At 41.3% G+C, this 21,144-nt stretch overlaps 1 protein-coding gene across 17 annotated transcripts in view; it reads left to right on the top strand.

Annotated features, from left to right (window-relative positions):
- Window positions 1-16,691, top strand: part of CDC42BPB (CDC42 binding protein kinase beta) — a 101,444-nt gene extending 84,753 nt beyond the window's left edge. For 10 of the 17 annotated variants that reach the window (XM_052783252.1, XM_052783249.1, XM_052783246.1 and 7 more), the window contains 10 exons: window positions 3,298-3,514; window positions 3,909-3,971; window positions 7,496-8,092; window positions 10,737-10,834; window positions 10,946-11,030; window positions 11,183-11,303; window positions 11,395-11,512; window positions 12,596-12,707; window positions 12,800-12,870; window positions 14,933-16,691. In XM_052783252.1, the coding sequence (XP_052639212.1) occupies window positions 3,298-3,514; window positions 3,909-3,971; window positions 7,496-8,092; window positions 10,737-10,834; window positions 10,946-11,030; window positions 11,183-11,303; window positions 11,395-11,512; window positions 12,596-12,707; window positions 12,800-12,870; window positions 14,933-15,064 (1,614 nt within the window). In that variant the 3' untranslated portion in view covers window positions 15,065-16,691. Of the gene's footprint in view, window positions 1-3,297; window positions 3,515-3,908; window positions 3,972-7,495; window positions 8,093-10,736; window positions 10,835-10,945; window positions 11,031-11,182; window positions 11,304-11,394; window positions 11,513-12,425; window positions 12,465-12,595; window positions 12,708-12,799; window positions 12,871-14,932 lie in introns of those variants that run through there. The other 7 variants (XM_052783253.1, XM_052783251.1, XM_052783244.1 and 4 more) reach the window with 4 other exon arrangements.
- Window positions 16,692-21,144: the final 4,453 nt, after the last annotated feature.

Below are 21,144 nucleotides of genomic sequence, written 5' to 3'. Positions count from 1 at the left end.
TATGTGAATTATATTTAATCTGGAGTTATAAAATACAGAGAAGAGTATGTTAGTAGCCAATATCTATAATCCCTTGCATTTGAATACAGAAACTCACTGTTTTCAGCATCTCTGATCCTCAGTCATTTAAAATCAAGTCAATGGAACATGGAAGCCAAAGAGCTGACAGTCACATGCAGTGCCAATCATTTGGTCCTTTAGGCTTTTACTTAGGTAATGTCTTGGGTGTTTGAATGCTTCTGTGGCTTTGCTTTTTTGCTTTTTCATAGAAATATTTTCTGCAGTGGATTTTCATCCTTTGGTTTACTACTGCTTTTACCTTAATTTTCCTCTTACTTGTTTCTAAATGTATTTTTAATTTTTTTTTTTATTCTCATCTGCCTGCTCTCTTCTCAAATTAGCAAATGTGGAATACTATGGGAAGGGACTTCTGAGGAGAGAAAATGAACTATGCAGAATGGTGGTTGATTTGCTTAAGAAAAAAGCATCCATACAGTTTAGCCTGCCTGACTTGCTGCTCTAATTTCTGCCTGCAGTTTTTAACTGAAGGGGTATCTAAGAAAAAAACTTTTGTCAGATATCCCCATGTAAGAATATTTGTGTGGCTAGATATGACAAAATGTCTCCACGGTTTGATCAGATTATCCCCTACTAAAGGGATCTGATGAATTAACTGGAAGCCTGGTGTGTGAGTATATCCATTTAGATACCCTGTTGACAGGGACCAGAGAAGGTGCTGCCAAAGTCCATCTCTTTTCTCAGTTTTATGCCCCCCTTCAAAAGAAGGAATTTCTAAAACTGGAAACCACTAATATCTAATGCAAGAGAGTCTATTTTCTCAATTTCATTTAGTTCTAGGTTTGTATCTTGCTGACATAATGACATAGAGTGGCTTCTACACAACAATTAAAACTGTTACTTTATGTCATCTGTGTAAAAATGTGGTCCTTCTTTCATATCTGTTATTTCACGTAACACGGGATGATATTGGTGGCCAACCAAAGACAGATTCTAATTTCTTTTGGATCTTCCACCAGCAGAAAGCAATATCAGAATGCTGCCAAGCACTAAAATATTGCCACTTCAGACCCCCCATGAAATCAGGAAGAGGAAGAACTTGTCTCAGACTCCAACATTCTCTCCTTGGTAACCAGTTTTTAAAGCTGGATGTTAGGCCATCCTGGCATCCAGACACTACAGTCTAAGTGCTGCCATCAATACATTTTTGATAATAGCGTAAGAGTGTCTGTAGTGGAGTCCTTCCACAGCTTAGCAGTTTCGTTTAAGAAGCCTTGAGTTTCATAGTAAATACTGGATTTTTGTATGATGAATAATGCTAGGTATATTATGACCAACTTCTCCCACGTTTTCTGCATTTGACTGCATGTAAGATGCCACCTTCAAAAGACTGAGAAGTAATACATGGTGGTACTTCAAAGGGAAAACCATAGCTGAAGTCTGGTTTGGTTTGGTTTTCAAATTCAGAAATATTATCCATTATGCCTCCATCCATCTTTAAAATATTAATGCTTAGTTACAGTTTAGACATGAACAAAGCTTGATGCAGAGTGATAAGAGCTTTGAGCAATTGTAGGCTACTCAGTTCTTTTCCTATTGCTCTTCACTTTTCTCTTACTTCTGGAGTTCTGTCTTTCACATCCTATTGTCCCAAGTTTATTTTCAGATATATTTTATCTTTTAAGATGAATGTTATTGCTTAATTCACTCTTTAAGAAAGTGTATGTTGCATAACCACATCATCCATCTTTACCATGATTTTCTTATAAAGGCCTATAGGCTGAAGGTGTGTTATTACATGTATGAATAGTTACAGCTTTCAGGTTTGCACTTTTGCACCTTCTGCTGCTTTTTTTCTCTTTAACTGTTGTTATTCTAAAAGTCTGTTGTGAGGGCTGATACTGGCTGATGGCCTGTTTGTCTGTGACTGAAAGCCACAGTTCCCATGATCTCATAAACCCTTTGATCTCTTCGTACAGGACACAAAACTAATATTAAGAATTAGTAAGTGCATACTTTGGGCAACAGAAAGTTCCTGGATAGTTTTTCTATTCAGGATACATTCTGCTTTGAGATGTAAAGGATGATTTACCTGAAAATTAAGTGAAGCCATAGTGATTTTCTTTTAACACGGGGAAGTGGGAGAATGCAGTACTTCAGTCTCAAAACATTGCTTTCCTCCAGAGCTTTTAATGCAGACATGATGTGCTCTTCCCCCTGGACAAATATTTTGAAAATTAAGCAGGAAAATCAAAATCTAGAACTGATCATAGCAATGCCATTGTGTTTAAATGCATCTGACTCGGAAAACATGTATGTCATTTTCAGTAAGTTATTAGATGATGGTGGGAGGAGGGATCAGGACAAATTATGGCATGCTACTGAAATTCCAGAGCAGGAAGGAGCCTTTTACTGCCATGTATTGATTATTGTAGTAAAGGAATTATCCTGGTTTCGGCTGGGATAGAGTTTATTTTCTTCCTAGTAGCTGGTATAGTGTTATGTCTTGGATTCAGTATGGGAAGAATGTTGATAACACACTGATGTTTTCAGTTGTTGCTAAGTAATGTTTAGACTAAGTCAAGGATTTTTCAGCTTCTCATGCCCAGCCAGCAAGAAGGCTGGAGGGGCACAAGAAGTTGGGAGGGGACACAGCCAGGACAGCTGACCCAAACTGGCCAAAGGGGTATTCCATACCATGTGATGTCATGCCCAGTATATAAATTGGGGGGAGTGGGCCTGGGGGGATCACTGCTCAGGAACTAACTGGGCATCAGTCAGCAAGTGGTGAGCAATTGCGTTGTACATCACTTGTTTTGTATATTCCAACCCTTTTATTATGATTGTCATGTTACTATTATTATTATCACTATTAGTTTCTTCCTTTCTGTTCTATTAAACTGTTTTTATCTCAACCCACGAGTTTTACCTTCTTCCTTCCAATTCTTTCCCCCATCCCGCTGCGGGGGGGAGTGAGTGAGCAGCTGCATGGTGCTTAGTTGCTGCCTGGGGTTAAACCACAACAGAATGTAGCATTTCTTGCCCATATTTTAGGATTCAGAATGATTAAGCAAAACTGACAAAACCACTGTGGCTTGTGCAGGTTTTTTTCGAAGCACTGTGGTCATATTAGCTGTGTGCTGTGTTGCATACCCCTCAGGTACACCATCACATTGTTATGAAAAAGTGTATTTTACTTTCACAGTTCTGAAGTATATAATACTGACAAAAAGGGCTTTTATTACTCTTATTAATGTCACTTTCTCTATCTGTTAAAAGGTGACAGCTTCTCTCTTAGGTTTGCCTTCAAAGTCTTGTTCTCTACTCATCCTGACGGAAAATGAGAATGAGAAGAGAAAGTGGGTTGGAATCCTAGAAGGGTTGCAGTCTATCCTGCACAAAAACAGACTGAAAAACCAGGTTGTGCATATTCCACAAGAAGCCTATGACAGTACGCTGCCTCTTATTAAAGCAAGTTTAGCTGCTGCTATTGTAGGTATGTTTGGTTTAACTTTTTAAGTGTGTGAGGGTTGTTGGAGCTTTTACATGGGCTTCTGTAATGAGAGCACTGACACCTTGAAATAAATTCCTCAGCTGAATTCCTTCATAGGAATTTAATAATGGGGGGGGGAAATGCTAATCTTGCATCAATATTCAAATTTCTTCATCCACTTGGAGTAAATAATACTGTTTAGTTGTTTAACAGGTTGTTTTAGCAATATGGTATATAGCATGCTTTTGGCAGACTGTGTGAACTTAAGCAAAATTGATTTGCTGTTGAAAATCTGTTTGTCCAGAAATTTTTCCAGCTGTTCAAAGCAAACAGTCTGTTTTAGAGACAAGATTAAGTGTAGCTGAATTAATAGCCTTTTTTCTCCCTCCTGGTTTAGATCGAGATAGAATAGCAATTGGTTCAGAAGAAGGACTGTATGTGATAGAGGTGACCCGTGACGGTAAGTTAGGCCATAATGCATGCAGTAATTACATACAGAATAATGAGCTCCATAACTTCTAGTGGTGTTATAATATAGGTTACACAACAGCCCTTCATGTATAGTAAGTATTAAGCACTCAGTTAATTGATGAGAAGGAAAAGTGAATGTGAGATACAAGCACTAATTTGGTCATTATCATTACATTCAGTTGAAATTTCAGTTTGAAATTAAAGAGATGAGTTACTGGGCATATTCTGACACATTCTCACCTTAACTGTGTTCCCACAGCAGGTAGCAAAATGCTTCAGCACACAGAGCACGCACAGCACACACAGCAGCAGTTGATGCACAGCAAATTGTCAGGCACTCACTAAATAGAACTTGAACTGAGTGAGAAAAACTTGACATGGAAACAGACTTGTTCTGACCTGCACCATCAGAGGACTTAAACTGCCATGAATTCAAAGTTAGACAGCCAGTGCAAGCAACACAAGAGTTTGTAGACTTTCCATTAAAGCCACCACATATTGTTGTCTGTTTCTTCCAGAAATTTGACAACCACTCACATTCTGTTTCAGACCAATGATGGCCAAAGCAAATGCCTTGCTTTCCCCTTTCTATTATCTCTTTATTTCCTGATCCTATGTTTCCTCCTGAAACCTGCTTTTTCCTTCCTGTTCTTAATACACTCTGCCCTCTGCTTTGGGAAAAATGGGATCAGTTTAGCCTAGTCTTTCTGAAGACTTACCGTGTCCCTTCCAGAAGTTCACACAGAGTGTGCTCCAGGTACCACAGCAAAGTGTGTGCTGTGTAGTCACTGGGCAGCACAGTCATATCCCTCTATTGTTGAATTATTAGGCATCGCAGCTAGGGAGTAAGGGAAGCATTTTTCCCTTTAACCTGATATACTGAGCACAAACAGAAATAACAATGGGAGATGTGCCTTGGTATGGTGGGGAAAGCATGGAGGCCCAAAGGATTACTAGGACATGAGCATGGGGATCGTTTGGGGTCAATACCTACAAAATGCAATTTTAAACATAGAAAAGCGAAGAACAAGTCTGGTTCATTTTTCAATCTGCTTCCAAAATAAGGTATTCTTATTTTGAACACACAAATGAAAAAAAAAAACAAAAAAAAAACCTAGTTGACTTAAACTGAATTTGTAGAAGTAATATACTTCTGAGAAGCAACCAAGATTTAAAATACAATAATCTACTACTATTTATATCCTTTTCCAAGTTACCATAGGAAATATTAGTTATTTCTTTCTCTCTGACTTTAAAAGCACCAAGCATACCTTGTGAAATCCGTGCTTTCTTATAAATCCTGAGGCACTCTAAATTTAGACAACACTCTAAATCCATACTTTTTGTAGTACAAGAGCTAACAGTCTTGGCACTCTGATAGGATTGTTTCTAACAAAATACCTAATGCTTTCTTCACCTATATTTATAACCTCTGAGCTTATGTTCTTCAGGTGTCCTTAACTATCTGGGTGTTGAGGATGTTGAGGTCAGTGATACAGATTTGTAAAATTAAAAGGTGTCTTTTCCAACTTTGGCAAAATCACTGAGATGCTCCTGAAATATCCCTTTGATTGTTTTTAGTCATTGTCACTCAAATATCAAAAAGGATATTTCTTCAATTTTAGCCTTGATGGAAGAGTTTGAATTTCCTTTTTCAATGCAATTTAGTTTGTGGCTATTTGAAAGTTGGATTGCAGTTACGCTAAAACTTGGATTTCAATGTAAAATAAAGCAGTGAATACAGATTTTTAAAGACTTAATTGACTTTCAAAATCGAATGAAGTCAGGGATGTGGGTTTTGGGCAAAAAGCAAAATATTATTGCTTCCTCTTGCTTAGAATAAGCCATTGCCCAATTCCAGGAGAAACTGCTTTATACATGGAGACAGCAGATACTTGAAATTCTTTTTAGCAGTAATAAATGCCATTCCTTCGAGTAAACTTCCAGTGGTCACAATTCTGTAAGTACTTAGATATAAACATAACTTTAGATGCAGATAATTCCAGAGATTCCAGTACAGCTTCTTGCATAAAAGAAAATTGTACATTTAATTCGAAAGGTCATTTCATAAAGGAATGATTATCTGCATCACCATGTCATATGTAAATGTGAAAATAAATTATCAATTTTGGTTTTAAGTTAAAGGATGTTTTGCAGGAGTTTTCTGTGGGTGGTTCCTGTGTGTTAATACCATTTTTATAAATTGTAATCTCTTTTTCATTTTATGGCAGTTGTAATTTTCAGTGTTAATTAACTGCCAGCTGCTTATATCAAAGGTCTTTGGTCTGGATATCACTTAGTTCTTGACAAACTAAACTGTAAGCTGGAGTTGGAGTTAGGGAAAAAAAATCTTGTCTCTGCGGCAAAGTTCCAACAGCTGGTTATTTCATAGAACATTTCTTCAGACATATCATCTATTTGTGCAAGTGGGGGGATGCCACAAAAGCACTTGACTTTGTGATCTAAACAGCTAAAGTCTTGTTACAAAGTTTACAGAATTTGCTAACTTGGCTAGGTTACTCAACTATTACTGAAAAAACGCATATAATCTCCAGTTAATATTTCTTTTTTTTTTTTAATTATCATTTACAAATATTTTGAATGCATTCAGCTAACAGAAAGGTGAAAGTGATGTTTTAGTATAATTGGCTTATGTGTATTATATTTCCTAGTTTGGAATTGCTTAATCTCTTCTATTTGTACCCCATGAAATACTAACTGCTTTCTTGAAAGTGCCTGTATACCCATGATCCTAAAAGCAGAACACATTGTACCTAACCCCTTTAGCTGCCTCTAACCCATTTTTAAAAAACCCTTCAAACAGTGAAACTCCTCAGCTTCCATGGGAACAGTGAAACTCCCCAGCTTCCATGGGTAGCCTGACTAGTCCTTAGTGTGAGAAAGCTTTTCCTGGTGCCTGTCCTAAACCTCTCTTCCTACAGCTTAAGCCCATTCCTTCTTATCCTTTCCCCATCACACACAGAATTTTTTGCCTTTCCATGTAAATGTTTAACACCCACTTACTGTACTGCTTTTTTATTGGCTGAGACATTTGCCAACAGTACAGCATTGTATCCTCAGTTATCGGCATTAAATACTTTATATTTCTTCTCTCTGTGTTCTGCTAATTTGGTCTTCCTCCGTAATTTACTGAAGATACTGATATTTTCCTGAAGGTGGGACCCATTTCAGAAGGTACAGCATCTTACAGTGTATAGATAGTACAGATCATCTTATATAAAAAATTATTTCTGTTTATCCCAGATGTTAAGCAGCCTTTTCCTGAAAAGTGTTGCTGAGACTTTGTATCCATCCATAGAGAGAGTTACAGGAATGCTTTGTTTCATTGTTTGTTCTGAAAATTAATAACAGAGCATCAAATGTGTAATAAGTGCTCTTTCTTATCTGGTATGTGTTTAGAGTCACTTTCAGACATCAGTATGTAACACTGCAGTGTTTCCAGGCCTGATGGTTTTCTTGTTTAACTTATGGCAGCTGTTATTTCCTTTGCAGTGATAGTCCGAGCTGCTGACTGCAAGAAGGTATACCAGATAGAGCTTGCTCCCAAAGAGAAAATTATCATCCTCATCTGCGGTCGGAACCACCATGTTCACCTTTACCCCTGGGCCTCTCTGGATGGGTCGGAAGGAAACTTTGACATTAAGCTTACAGAAACTAAAGGCTGCCAATTGATTACAACTGGAACACTAAAGAAGAGTTCTTCAACTTGTTTGTTTGTGGCTGTCAAACGACAGGTTTTTTGCTATGAAATTCACAGAACTAAACCTTTCCACAAAAAATTTGGTGAAATTCAGGCTCCAGGAACTGTACAGTGGATGGCAGTGTTCAAGGACAAGCTCTGTGTTGGCTACCAGTCTGGGTTCTCTCTGTTGACCATCCAGGGAGATGGACAATCTATAAACCTGGTAAATCCTAATGACCCCTCGCTTATCTTCCTCTCACAGCAGTCTTTTGATGCCCTTTGTGCTGTGGAGCTCAGTAATGAGGAATACCTGCTTTGCTTCAGCCATATGGGAGTATACGTCGATTCGCAAGGTCGAAGGTCACGCATGCAGGAACTAATGTGGCCTGCAACTCCTGTTGCCTGTAGTATGTATATGTTTTTCTGTTGCCATATCCCTGTTGCTGCTTTACTTGTCTAAAAATAATCAGCACTGTATTCTATTTTGCTTCGGTTTGTCTTTCAATATCTACAGTTCAAGTTTTGATGAGTTAACAGCATACATAGTTCTTCCTGATGGTAGTTTTGGACTTGGCGATCTCCTGGGCTGAGATCCTGGATGCTGCAAGAAAAGAAGCTCTGTCTTGTTACAGGACACAGAAGAACAAATAATGGAATGCAAAATAACTTTTACAGAGAGTAGTCCTGGATGCAGGACAGTGCAAGACTACCGGTCTGTGAAATTCTGTAAAGATTTTTGCTCCCCTAGAGAGTGTAAATGTCTAGTTGTCTGTAGGATGTCTTCTGTATCCTGTACTCAAAGTACAATAGAAAGTTGAAGAAATGGTGTAGCTGTGACTCTAAAGGTTCATAAAGATAACAAAGTAACAGGTAAAAATACTGCTTTTGGCAGAACTGGTAGCAATTTTTCACCTTTTGGTTTTATTTTTAGGGGGAGAATTTCCAAAAATAATATAGGCAGGTGGAGGGTGACTTTTCAACTGCTCTGCTCATTTTGGGAGCATTGGTTTATCAGCTAGTTAGGATAGAAGCACATGCAGAGCATTTTTCAGTATTCAGTAGTCAAAGGCAGTTCATGATAAAACGGGGATTTCTGTTTGGACCTCAAATAGCAATTAAAATGTTTTGAATGATTGAAGGCAAGAAATAGCTTTTTGTTTAAATAGTACAGCAAACAGTTAGGTGCGTGTTGGTTTGATCAGGCCAGGCTCTAATAGCAGTTTGTTTAATTTTAATTGTCTTGAACTGAAATTGTTTGCTTGCTTTACTCTGACCTAATTCTGTACAGGAGTCTGAAGCAAAGGCCCAAGGAAACAATGCAGTTGCAAATTTACTTTAAAACGCCATTAGCCAAAGCTAATGTTTCCTTTTCCTTTATCAGCTTTACAGTATTTTGCATTTCAGCAAACTAGGCTTGCTAGTTAATGGTTTTGTCTGTTATTATTAGAAGCTGTTCTTACTGTAAACGATTTTATAGCATTCTTGTATGTGCAATCCTGAGTGGTGTTGGCCTAGGGCTGTTTTGAAAAGAGCAACTTGTTCCGCTACCAAAGGAAAACTGGATTGCTTCCTTTTTCATTAGCCTTGTCCTCCCTCCTTAGTCCTGGTATCTGTCACTAGTGATGGTGACTTTTTTTAACTGTCCCATCAGGACATCATTGAAGTGGAAATGGTTCTCCCCCATTGCAGTTTCTGCTGTGGTAAAGGACCATGTTGTAGAGAGGTTTTAGGATACGGTGGAGAGTTTGTCTCTAGGGCATTCAGTCCCCTCATGCTAGGAGAGGCCGAGGTCTGCACTAAGACAGCCAACTCTCTTACATTGGGTGGCCTGTCTAGGTTGCAGTTAAACCAGCTTAATGTGCTAATTCTGTTCTGAGTCGGTGTAGGCATTGTGGGGCTGCTTAGCTTGAGTACAGTGGAGTGCAAAGACTTGGAGCCAGCGGGTCTCAAAGCTGTAGCGTGGGCAAGCCCAGTGCAGACACTGACGTGTCTGTCTGGGAATCGTTGAGATCTGATCAAGCTCATCAGCTCTGACTGGTAAGTGCTGGCCTTGGCTACAAGCTGGCTAGGCAGAAGCAGTTGGTGTTTCTGTCTGATGCTCAGTGGTCTCCCTTGATTTGGACATCCAAGCCAACTGTGACCCCGTGTAATAAATACTTGACTATAAATCACTGCTGGGATGCATATTTATGATAGCTGTCCAAGACTTTCTGTGAATGAATTTTAAAAATAGCACCACAACCTTACTTCAGATCTTACAAGAAGATTCTGTGATGTGTTTAGTATCCTACTGGGTTATTTTCCCTTTGTTTATTGAAGCAGTTCTTTATTAAATGACATAAATTTCTAGTAACTGCTCTTTACATCAGGACACAGTCTTTACATGAGCAGAAGTGTGTTGATATGAAGCTCCAGGGATCTCTGCTTTTAGTTTGACCTAAAATGAACTTGTCTGCTGATGCCTTTTATGCTTTTAAAAAAAAAGTTGAAAAGAGAAAATGGGTTGTGGGCTTTAAGCATTGACATTTTTCTGTTAACCTGATGAAAGCAACCCATACATGAATATCTAAAGCTGGATAATTGTTCGCAAAAGAGGAAGGAAATTGAGAACAGATCCGCATCATGACTTCATGACCCACCTCACAGATGGTGGCCCTCTCTTTTCCCCTGCATGCAGCAGATGTATAGTTAGTTTGCTGCTTCCGAAATGAAGTAATCTGCATCTGTAGAAAAGCTAGCTGCTCAGTTCCTACCAAGTAGCAAATTTGTATGCATCTGAAAACTTCAGATGCCATTTTGCAATTTCATGAAATCATAATTTGAAGTTTAAAAATACTGAAAGGGTCAAAATCAAATATTTCATGATGCTGGCAGTTGTTAGCAAATCTATTATCACAAAAGTATCTGTTTGAAAGTGAGGCTGGGGAAAATTCTTTTAAAATGTATCTTGCATGTAGTAGAAAACATGTAACTATTGAAATTTGCTCACGTATATATAGTTCTGGACTACCAAAACCATATTAGGGTTTTCTGTTTTTTTAATCTGTGCAGGTTGCAATTCTTCGTATGTAACAGTGTATAGCGAGTATGGTGTTGATGTATTTGATGTTAACACTATGGAATGGGTCCAGACTATTGGCCTGCGAAGGGTAAGTAATTTTCTTTGAATATAGAACTTAACTGGGTTAATTCCAAATGAGATGTTTCTTCAGTGTGTATGCTAGGCTTGAGTTAATTCTCTGTCTCCTTCCTCAAAACAGATCAGACCATTAAACATGGACGGCACGCTGAATCTCCTTAACTGCGAGCCACCAAGACTAATATATTTCAAGAACAAGTTTGCAGGTGAGTACTGAGCAAGGGGAGATACAGGAAAATGATACAAAGCTAACTGGGTAATTTTAAGCAATGTTACCTTTGCATGAGATGAAACTTGTATTGAATGCATCTGGGTCAACATGTACCTATGTATGTAAAATTCCATTGTGATATTGCAGCAGGAGCTGTCCTCAGTGTACCAGAAACATCTGACAATAGCAAGAAGCAAATGCTTCGAACTAGGAGCAAAAGAAGATTTGTATTTAAGGTTCCCGAGGAAGAGCGATTACAACAAAGGCGGTAAGAATTTAATTGTGCTATGTAACTTAATATACATGATGACATGCAGACACTGAGAATGCTAATAGTAAAAATCACTCTGTTCTTTTAGGGAAATGCTTAGAGACCCTGAGCTAAGGTCAAAGATGATTTCTAACCCAACAAATTTCAACCATGTGGCTCATATGGGACCAGGAGATGGAATGCAGGTTCTCATGGATCTCCCACTGGTAAAATACATTTAAAAGGGAGGGAGATATATGTGCATTTGTTTGTGCTCAGAAAAACTGTGAAGCTGAGCTGTATGGGGTTCAAGTATTCTCTCTGTACCAAATTCTTCTTTTAATCATTTTGAGAAAGGTGAGCCTTCCTGATGTGCAATGCTTCTAAATCCTGTGCAAGGAAATACTGCTGACTTATAGCTGACTTATGAATGAGACACTGAAAGAAATAGATATCACTGCCAACAGCTTGTTAGTAGTTTTGTAAATAATCAGTCTCTCCTCCTTCCTTTTTCTTGTTTGTCTTCTTAAAATAACAGAATGAATTTCCTTCCCCCTCATCCTCTCAACATTCTGCTCTGATATCACCTCCAACAGGCTTTGAGCACGTCTATCACACTTCTCCAGAGTGACCATTCCTCACTGCAAGGCTCCCCTCTGCTTTCTTCCTCTTCCTGTCCCTCTTCTGCTTCCCTAGCAAGGGTAGGAGTAGCTGCAGACTGTTAGGAACTGGAATGGTGTGCTTGTGGCACTTCGCCAATTCTAGAGCAGAAACAAAGGGGAAAAAACTAATGCTGTGGAGGTAACTAAGATGCATGTAAGTTGCAGTGCTTTATAGCATTATTTTTGTTTTGTATTTTAAAAATACAGCATTTTGTTGAGCTATTTTAGTGTTAAATCCATGAGAGGAAGGTGTGAAGATACACTTTTATGTTTTGTACCCTCCATTTTATAGCTGCTAGTCAGGTTTTCTTTTGTCCTTCTCAGCTAGCCCAGATGAGGGTAATGTATTTGTCCTTTCAGCAGGAGGAGGAAGGAAAGCAGCACGGTTGGTACTGTCCCTGCCCCTTCATAGAGGGTTTGCTGGCTGACAGGTTCCAGTGGCTGCTATGGGGCTTAGTTCTTTCTCTGTCTTTCTCAGGGTTTGTGTCTGTTACTGAAAATATGTGGATGTGGTCAAGTAAGTTCAGAGTTTTTCTACCAACACTGGGTTGTAATAGCTTCAAAAGCACAGTAAAGTTTTCATGAGTTACAACTCCTAGTTGGATAGCTTTTGTTGCTGGCTAACAAGGTGTTTCATTTCAACTGTAGAGTGTCCTACCTGCTGCACAGGATGAAAAACCATGTCCACCTACAGCTAACCTCTCGCGGCAGCAGCAGCAGCAGCAGAGAAACAAAACCTATATTTCATGGCCCTCGTCAAGTAAGGCTGGAAGCAAGCTTGTCAGTTCTGAGCTGTAATTTATGGCTTCAACAAGAGGTGTAAACCTGCCTTTTTTCCCTCTTTCTCTATAGGTGGCAGTGATGTGGGAGGAGCCATGCCTTCCCGAAGTATGTCCGATCCTGACCAGGAGTTTGACAAAGAGGTAAAGTAGCTTTTATTAAATGGAGACTGACGATGTCTGGTTGCCATAGATGGTTTTTTTTTTTTCCAATAAATTAAATTTCTGAGGAAATACTTCATAAAGACCATGATTTTGATGATGTTTTCCTTCCACAAATATTTCCCCCAGCCTGTAATACATGTTTGCAAGTTAGATATGCCAGCAAAAAAGCAAAGCTGTGAAAAGATCTTTTTATGGTGATATTTTAAGAAGTGTATTATGTCTTGGATTAAGCTTTGTAGACAAGGGAAATGTGACTAATTGATGAAATGTCCTCAAAGCTCCTAAAAATGTTCTCTGGGCTATTAGCGTAGAATAGCAAAGTAATACGACTAGTTAAGTAATTTTCTGTGCTGCCTTAAGGAAGACTTTTTGTCATGTAACTTGAGAAGAAATCATATTTTAAAACACGTAAAGCTGCTTTTAGCAAGAGTAAAAGTATGTGCCAGTAGTCACCAAACTGAAAGTGTCCTGGCTGTACAAAACTGGTGTCCCTGAATCTAAGGGGAGAAGATGTATGATTTTTGCTTCCTTGATTTATCATGGGTGTAGCTTCTTCCAAGCTTTGCTCAAGCACTGCCTGTGCAAGGAAAGTGTTAGGAATCATTCCTGGGAAGCAAACTCCTAGATCAAGATCTTTGCATCTTTTTAGTGCTTTTTCGTACCCAACTATAGGCCCATGTAATGTTCTGGATTTTGAAGGGTGTTTTCCTGAAGCCAGACCTTTGCAGGATGCCTTAGTACACCCCAACTCAAAGCATTTGTCCAGAGTTCTGATCACAGCTGTGCTCTGACTTCCTTTGTCACCTTGAGTAAGCCATTAAAAGCATGTGAAAATAGGGATCTCTAAACACAGGTATTTTTAAAACTGTCTTGATTTTCAAAGGTGCTGGTGATGGACTATGTCAGTTGACTTATTCTGCAGCATCCTTCCCAAATTCCATTACATTCCATGCTGTAATGATAATTGCTGTTTGTAGGCACAAGTAGTGGTGGATTCTGAGGTTTTTACATTTTCTTTTTTGGTAGATCTTAGAATTTCTTATGACTTCTTAAATTAAAAAAAGGAGGCTCTAATAACACCTTTTGGCTTTATACTATTTTTCCCATGGCTTATGGCTTTATCACAGAATGAACAGGATCATGTTAGGATAATCCTGTTATTGATGATCTTATTATTGTTTGAGCCATGCAAAACCTTGTGAACAGCATTCTTGAAGGATGTTACCTTTCAAGCTATTCATTAAATATATATTCCCTTTCTTGAAAATAACTTGCTGCGATGGTACCAGTTTTTCCTGTGCAGTATTTCATTAGCTGTGAATGTGTGCAGTGCTCAGAGTTGTAACTCACCAAAATAGTGGGAAACTTGCCAGCCATCCTGTTGAAGTGAGAGGAGTCTGTGAAGGCAAATATCCAACAACCAGTCTAACGCTGGGGAAACAACTGTAGATAGACTGTCTTTATTAGATATTGACGTAGGGAGTCTCCAGTAAGTATATTCTGTTTCCAGATCTCCAGCCTGATACTTGGCAACCTTCACTCTTTTGTCAGGCACTTCATATGCTTGCCACTGTTGCTGTTTTGTAAACAGTTCATATGCTTGTTTCCTTCCTTCTCACCAAAGTGAAGATGATTTGACCGTAATTGTTTACATGTTTATATGGGCGGATAAATCTACTCCTGGGCTATAAAAATTGCTTAAAAAACACAGGCGGGTAAACCCAGAACAACAGTGGACAGACAGATGTGTTCCATCAGGAAAGCTTTGCAACGGCTAAAGGAGAGGAGACTGAGATGTAGCAATTTCCACATACTTTGCCATAATCCCTGTGAAGTCAGAAGGTCACCTTCAGGACTGCACTACAGCCTGTTGACGATAATGGAAGTATTTGCATGAATATTTAGCTATGAAATGAATCTAATACACGCTGCTGCGTAGGTGTTGCTCACCCTAATTTTTGAGTGCCTTTGAAAGCTTTTGAGTGTAAAGAATTGATTTTAAGTAAGCATAATTTTTTTTTTTTATGTTTCTTGTTAACAGCCTGATTCAGACTCCACGAAACACTCTACTCCATCCAACAGCTCAAATCCAAGTGGTCCCCCAAGTCCCAACTCTCCTCATAGGAATCAGCTTACACTAGATGGACTGGACCAGTCAACCTGTGACGCATAACACTACCACTTTCACCGTTCTGGCTTCAATCATCCACTACTCCGTGGAGTATTCAAGAGCAGGGCAAAGCTGTCTCAGATGCTAGTGCCAAGACTGACACTGAATCTCTAGTGTTGTACAAGAATAATTATATATCCAGATTGTAGATACAACTATTGAAGAAAATTCTTTACTAAATAGCGATTGAGCTTTTTATGCAGAATTGTTCACTGCTCAGTTACGGTTGATTCCTTTCTGCACAGCTGTGACAGTTTTATTGCATAGGAGCATTTAAGGCCACCAGTAAATAGTCTTATTCTTATGCTGAAGAAGAAATAGAGAGAGATACTGATAATGTTGCTACAATATCAGGAATATTATTTTTCTATAGAATGATGTAATGTCTCATTAGCAGGAAATCCTTTTAGACACAATTTGGACCTCTAAATAGGAAATGCGAGCAGGTCTAGTTACATCCTCAGATGAATACACTTCTCCCTTTTTCCCATAACTGTTTGTTTCCTAAATCTTAAGGAGAATGCTAGGAAGCTGTAGGTTGTTTCCAACATCAATAGAATCACCAGGAAGTAAAAAAAAAAAAAGTTGGTTATAGTTTTGTGGCCTTTTAATTCATTTAGCCATTACATATACAGCTGCATAACTGTCTTTCTATCTTTCTACCAACTTTTTAGTCTTGTACATAGGACTACTGCCAGTTATCTTTTACCCATACCCTGCTTTTTAGTCCTCATCAATCAGTCATTAGTCAGGGCTTTCAAAATATTGGTAACTACTGCTGTGAAAAAAATTTTACTCCTAGTTCCTGCCTATCTCCTTCTGAGAAGCTGTTTCTCCTGGGTTTTTTGGTGTAAGGACACACTACATTGTTTAGCTAGCAAGCCTTCCCATGGACGCATTGCCCTCGAAGTCTGCTTGATCTAAGGGACTATATCGCACTAAAACATCAGTCTGTTGTATTGGTTACCAAAGTGGAACGTGAAGGATGTGTAACTGGGGGTGCTGCTTTTCTCATTACTTGTATCCTCACCTGCATGAAGACCCCATGATTATTAATCAAGTATTGATCATGTAGAAAAATGCACAACACACTCCTGTATATTTTGCTATGGCCCACGTGCAGTGGTGATGTTTTGCGTGTATATTTAATCTCATGCTTCCATGTATTATACATTTAGTAATCAAAGATTTGTGACCATGTTTCATTAAAAGCTTGTAATTAATTCAGTGGCTGGCATATCCAGTTTGTCATTGTCACACTAGTGTGCCTTCTGTGCCAATTTTATGACAGTTGGATGTCACTTATTTAAAATTTGGTTTAAATGGGCTAATGATATACCAACGGCTAATGTTCTTTTCTGAAACACTGTATAGGATGTGCACTTATCTTTAGTTTAAACTGAGTGTTCTAGTCAACATTTAATCCTGTTATGTTAAGTGTTCGACAGTACTTGCTCTTTTTCTCAGATTCTTGATAAAGGGGCTCAGTTAGAGCTGGACACTACTGCTTTGGGGGTTTTCTGGTTTTTACTTTTTTAATGTAAGTCTAAGTCTTTGTAATTATTGAATTGTGAGAACATTTTTGAACAATTTACCTGTCAATAAAGCAGAAGAGGGAGGTTTTAAAGTTCATAGTCGTCTGTCTTGACATGTGAAAACAGTCCACCGCTGACACTTGCTTTAGTTTCATGGTAGGTTCACTTTGTTCACATGGACAGTTTACATAAACCGAAAGATACTTTGAAGCTCCGTACCTGAACGCTATGAGAAAGGTGTGTGTTTCTGCACGTAAATGCATGTTCAGGAGTGATGGAAGTCCTTTTGGTGGAATACAGTGTTGAAATTTTGTGCCCTCGGTTTGTGTTAGAGTTGTCATTTCATCGAGTCGCTGGCCCCATTAATTCATTTTTAAATTATTTATGTGACTATTTCCTTATGGCCAAAGCATAGTAAGGAGGCTGCAGGATCTATTCCAGCAACTTAAGTGTGATAAAACAATAAAGACTTTTGACTTCTTGTCAAAGCAGTAGTCGCAAAGAAACACTTGGGAACATTTCAAGGACGAGTGTGTGAATGGTGCAGCCCCTGATAGAGGGGATTTTTTTAAAGCTCCCCTCATACTCCAGTATTTGAGCACCACAGAGCTCACTGTACCAGAACAGAGCCAACATCTCTAGTGTGCCCTGGGTAAGCGTCCCTCATGCCTTATGGAGTGCCTAAGTGCTCCTGGATTACTTCTTGCTTTGTCTTGCCCATCCTACTCCAGGTTATTTAAATGGGGAAGGCCTAGGTGCATGTTGAAAGGCATGGATGCTGTTGTTCCTCGCTTGACCAAACCCACCTGGGCAAGGCCAGCAGGCTGAAGTGGGGCTGGTTGGGAAAGTGCACCTGCACTCTGCCCTGGGGATAGGGGTGATAGCTGACAGGAGGTTTGAGGGCTGTGTGCTGGAAGCCTTCTCAAGTATTCGTGCTAATCAGCCTTTGACTTTTAAAAAACATTTCTACTGCTCTTGAGCTGATTTTTCTCTGTGCAGTGAGGACTTCGTATGACAACAAAGTTTTTAATTATGGGGGTATTAAATCATAGCACTCAGCAGTGCCAGGGCTAGGTTATAATTTAAGCAGGAGAACATTTCTAGAAAAATAAATTAATTGCTTAGTATGAATACATTATTCTTTTCTTTTTTTTTTTTTTTTTTTCCCCCCTCGAGTCTGGCCAAGCAGAATTCCTCCTCAAGTCCTGTACCACAGCCCTTTGCAAACCTCTTCCCTTAAGGCTTCCGATTCCGGTTACCTAAAGAGTCCTCCTAAGCCCTTAGGAGAACTTTCAGAAATGCAGAAATTCAAGACTCGATGTGAAATATTCTTCTGACGGTGCACTTTCTTCTCCCTGGAGGCTACCAGTCTAGTATCACAAGTGAGGAATTGAGTTTTGCAAGGAACAAGGATAATTTGGTCTCTGTGTTCCTCTGCCCATTCCATTTTCATGGAGGCATTACATCAGGTCCCAAAGCTGGGGCGATGGGTGTACTCACCAGAACTTGGTCACTTCTAGCACAGATCTTTGCCCCAAACGGCTGCGTATTTTGGAATACATCCTGGTGTCACTTGCTATGCAAGAACTAAATGTATCTGCCAACACCTCTGCCCACAGCACATGTGCTGAAAATAAACAGCTTCCTAAATGGGTGCGATCTGCTGGGGGGGGTGCGTAAACACTCACTTTGTGTTTGCTGGGTAAGTGCTTAACACAGCTCAGTCACAGGGAGGGGTCTTCAGCGTGGACATGCTGAAGGTCCAGGCACCCTCGTTCTGCACAGCACCAGATTAGCAGCCCTGGGAGAAAGCAGATGCATACACATCTTAAAAGCTGGCACGGTAGTCTAAAGCACTGAGAAGCAGGGAAGCCTTTGAGGGAGATGTGACTGTGGGAACTGAACTGCACTGTTAGGGGCAGTTAAGCAAAGTAACAGTCAAAGGAAGGTGTCACATCATGACCACAAACCTTGTCTTGCTGCTGAGTTTAGCCTATTTTAAAAGGAAAAGGGAAAAAAAAGAGATGGTATTCTTGCACGCTGGGCTGCTGGAGCAACTCATGTTCCAGTCTACGCTCTGCCTGCTCTGTATGAAGCAGCTCCGGCAGGCAGAAGTGAGGGGGACATACCAAAAAGTAGCGTTCACCTGCCCAGCCCTTGCCTTCTGTTATGGTGGGAGCAGGTCTGGACCGCCTTCTCCTGTCTGCTTGCACTCCTGTCGCTGTGGGTCCCCTCTCTATTTCCCCTTAACATCCCTCCTCGGCAGCCTTGGGCTTGAGAGCTGCTGGCCCGTGGCCTGGGCTCAGCGCCCCGTCGGCAGGGCACTGCAGCAGCGTGGGGTCGGAGGGGCTCTGGTTCAGGGGAAGGGGTGCCATGGGCGCAGGAACTGCACCGGGGAGGCAGGAGGGAAGGCACGGTGGTTGGAAAGAGCCAGCGCGATCTCGGTGCTCCCTTGCAAAGCCCTCCTAAACGTGTTTCTGGGGTCGTGAGGTGATGAGCCTCTTGCGGGACGCCAGGGAAAGCCAAACGTTGGCAGAGCATGTCCCAGTGGCGAATGATGCTCAGACTGGCGTTGCCGGCAGGGTTAGCCGAGGACAGGAGCAGAAGACAGCAGGACGTGCTCAGCAAGCGAGAGCTGCAATGCCGCGCTCCAGCCAGAGGAGGAACATGAACTCAGGAATCAGCCGGTTCCCCGTCCTTGCAGCAAATATTTTCCCTGCTCCCCGGTAAGCTGCAGCACTTTTTTGTCACCTGACTACGCAGCTTTATTGGTTGTTTTCTCATAGATAAAACCCTCAGACTTTTTGCAGCATCGCCTGCTTTCCAGTTTCTTACGCAGTCCCTGCTCTGCGGTCCCATGAGGAAGAGCAGTGCGGAGCCCTGCGTGCTGATGGAGGAGATGGCCACAGCTCCGCTGCCATCCCGCAGCATCTCGGCCACCTCCCGCACTCCAGTGGTGCCAGTCCCTGCCAAATCTCCTCCCTTTCGCTGCTGCTACCTCCTGCTAAAAAGAAACAAAACAAAACAAAAAAATTTAAAAATGCAGTGGGCCAAGTGTCTGTAGGCTCAGAGGTATTTTGAGCCCTGCTGCCTGCTGCATTGTCTGAATCTGGCTTTGCACAACTTCTGTGGGCGGCTGTCACATGTGGAGGGAAGGCACAATGACACGAGTTGGTGTCCATTAATAGTGTGCAGGTTGCCTTTTCTTTTAAGACCCTGGGAAGCAATGACTCCTAAGATCTTGCCATTAACACTAATGCATTTTGCATTAGTCTGCCACAGCGGGGGACCCTTGACTCTCAGGACCAAGAGCAAAACAAAGCCATCAGGTGCCCAGCCGTGCTGCGCACAGCCTCAGTGGTATAAACCACCCATCTAATGCACTGCTTACCAAAGATGTCTGCGAATTAAAGTCCTTGGTTAGGCAGGATCCCAGGAGAGACCCTTACGTACCGAAACCCATTGCGTTACCCTGCCTGCACCGCGGGCTGTCTGCGTGCGCCGGTGCGCAGGGTAGTGATACAGCTGTTTTTCCAGCAGCTGTTGGCCCCCGACGTCGCAAACTGACTCTGGTGCTTCAGTTTTTTCTGCAGAGCTCCCCCCTCTCTGCAATGCTTTCTGTACGAGCAAGCGAACGTGGCTCCTGAAGGAAAAGTACAGAATGTGCTCTGCTAGCACGCTGACAAAAATTGATCTCTACTTTAATTAAAGCCTCTATTGTAAGTGACCTCGAGCTGCTAATGCATTTTAAAAATGAAGCCTCGCCAGCAGCAAATCCATACACCCCAATACGGAGGGGTGACCAGGCAGTGAGCTGTGCTGCAGGGCGGCCTGCCTCCCTCCGTGCCGGCTATGCAGCCAGCTGCATGTCCCTGGAGGATGTCCCACCACACGGGCACACGCCTGAAATCCGCCCATGCCCAGGCGGGACACAGAGCTGAGGTCCTCGGCTGCTCGCAGGGGAAGGAGACCATCCTGCCACCGTCTTGTGCAATGGTGCTTGTTGCCAGTGGGCTGTCTTTTCCCTCCCCTAGCATGTGGCCGCAGGATGCTCTTGCCTCTCACCTTTAGCACACATCACAGGGTTGCAGCCACCGAGACCCCTCGTGATCCTGGAGCATGGAGCCCAAAAATAGCACAGGGAGGGAAGCGATTCGCTCCGGGATGAGCAGCAAGGGTGTCGTTAGGGGATGGCCCTGAGCCCTCCTCTTGTGTGGGGCAGCTCTGGGGTGATGGGCTGCCTGGTGCAATGGCCTCCAGCATGCAGCACCGCATTGGCCTCAGCCATGGAAAAATAAATCATGTGTATATGTGTATTCAAAGGCTTGTAAGCTAGAGGAGATTCAGTCACTTGCGATGAACTGATCTGAAGGAGGAAAAGAGCAAAAAACACTCTCACAGGCAGCAAGTACAACACCTGTACAGATATGAACGCCTCCCCCTCCGCAGCGAGACCCAGCTGCGGTGCAGGGCTGGCGGATGCCGCGGCTGCTCTCACAGGCACCATGGTAACATCCCTGCGCCAGCACCTCACCGGCAAGCAACGCA

Source organism: Harpia harpyja, chromosome 3 (assembly GCF_026419915.1).
Source record: "Harpia harpyja isolate bHarHar1 chromosome 3, bHarHar1 primary haplotype, whole genome shotgun sequence".
Classification (NCBI taxonomy): Eukaryota; Metazoa; Chordata; class Aves; order Accipitriformes; family Accipitridae; genus Harpia; species Harpia harpyja.
Note: the sequence above shows the minus strand (reverse complement) of the source record. Positions and strands in the feature narration are given on the sequence as shown.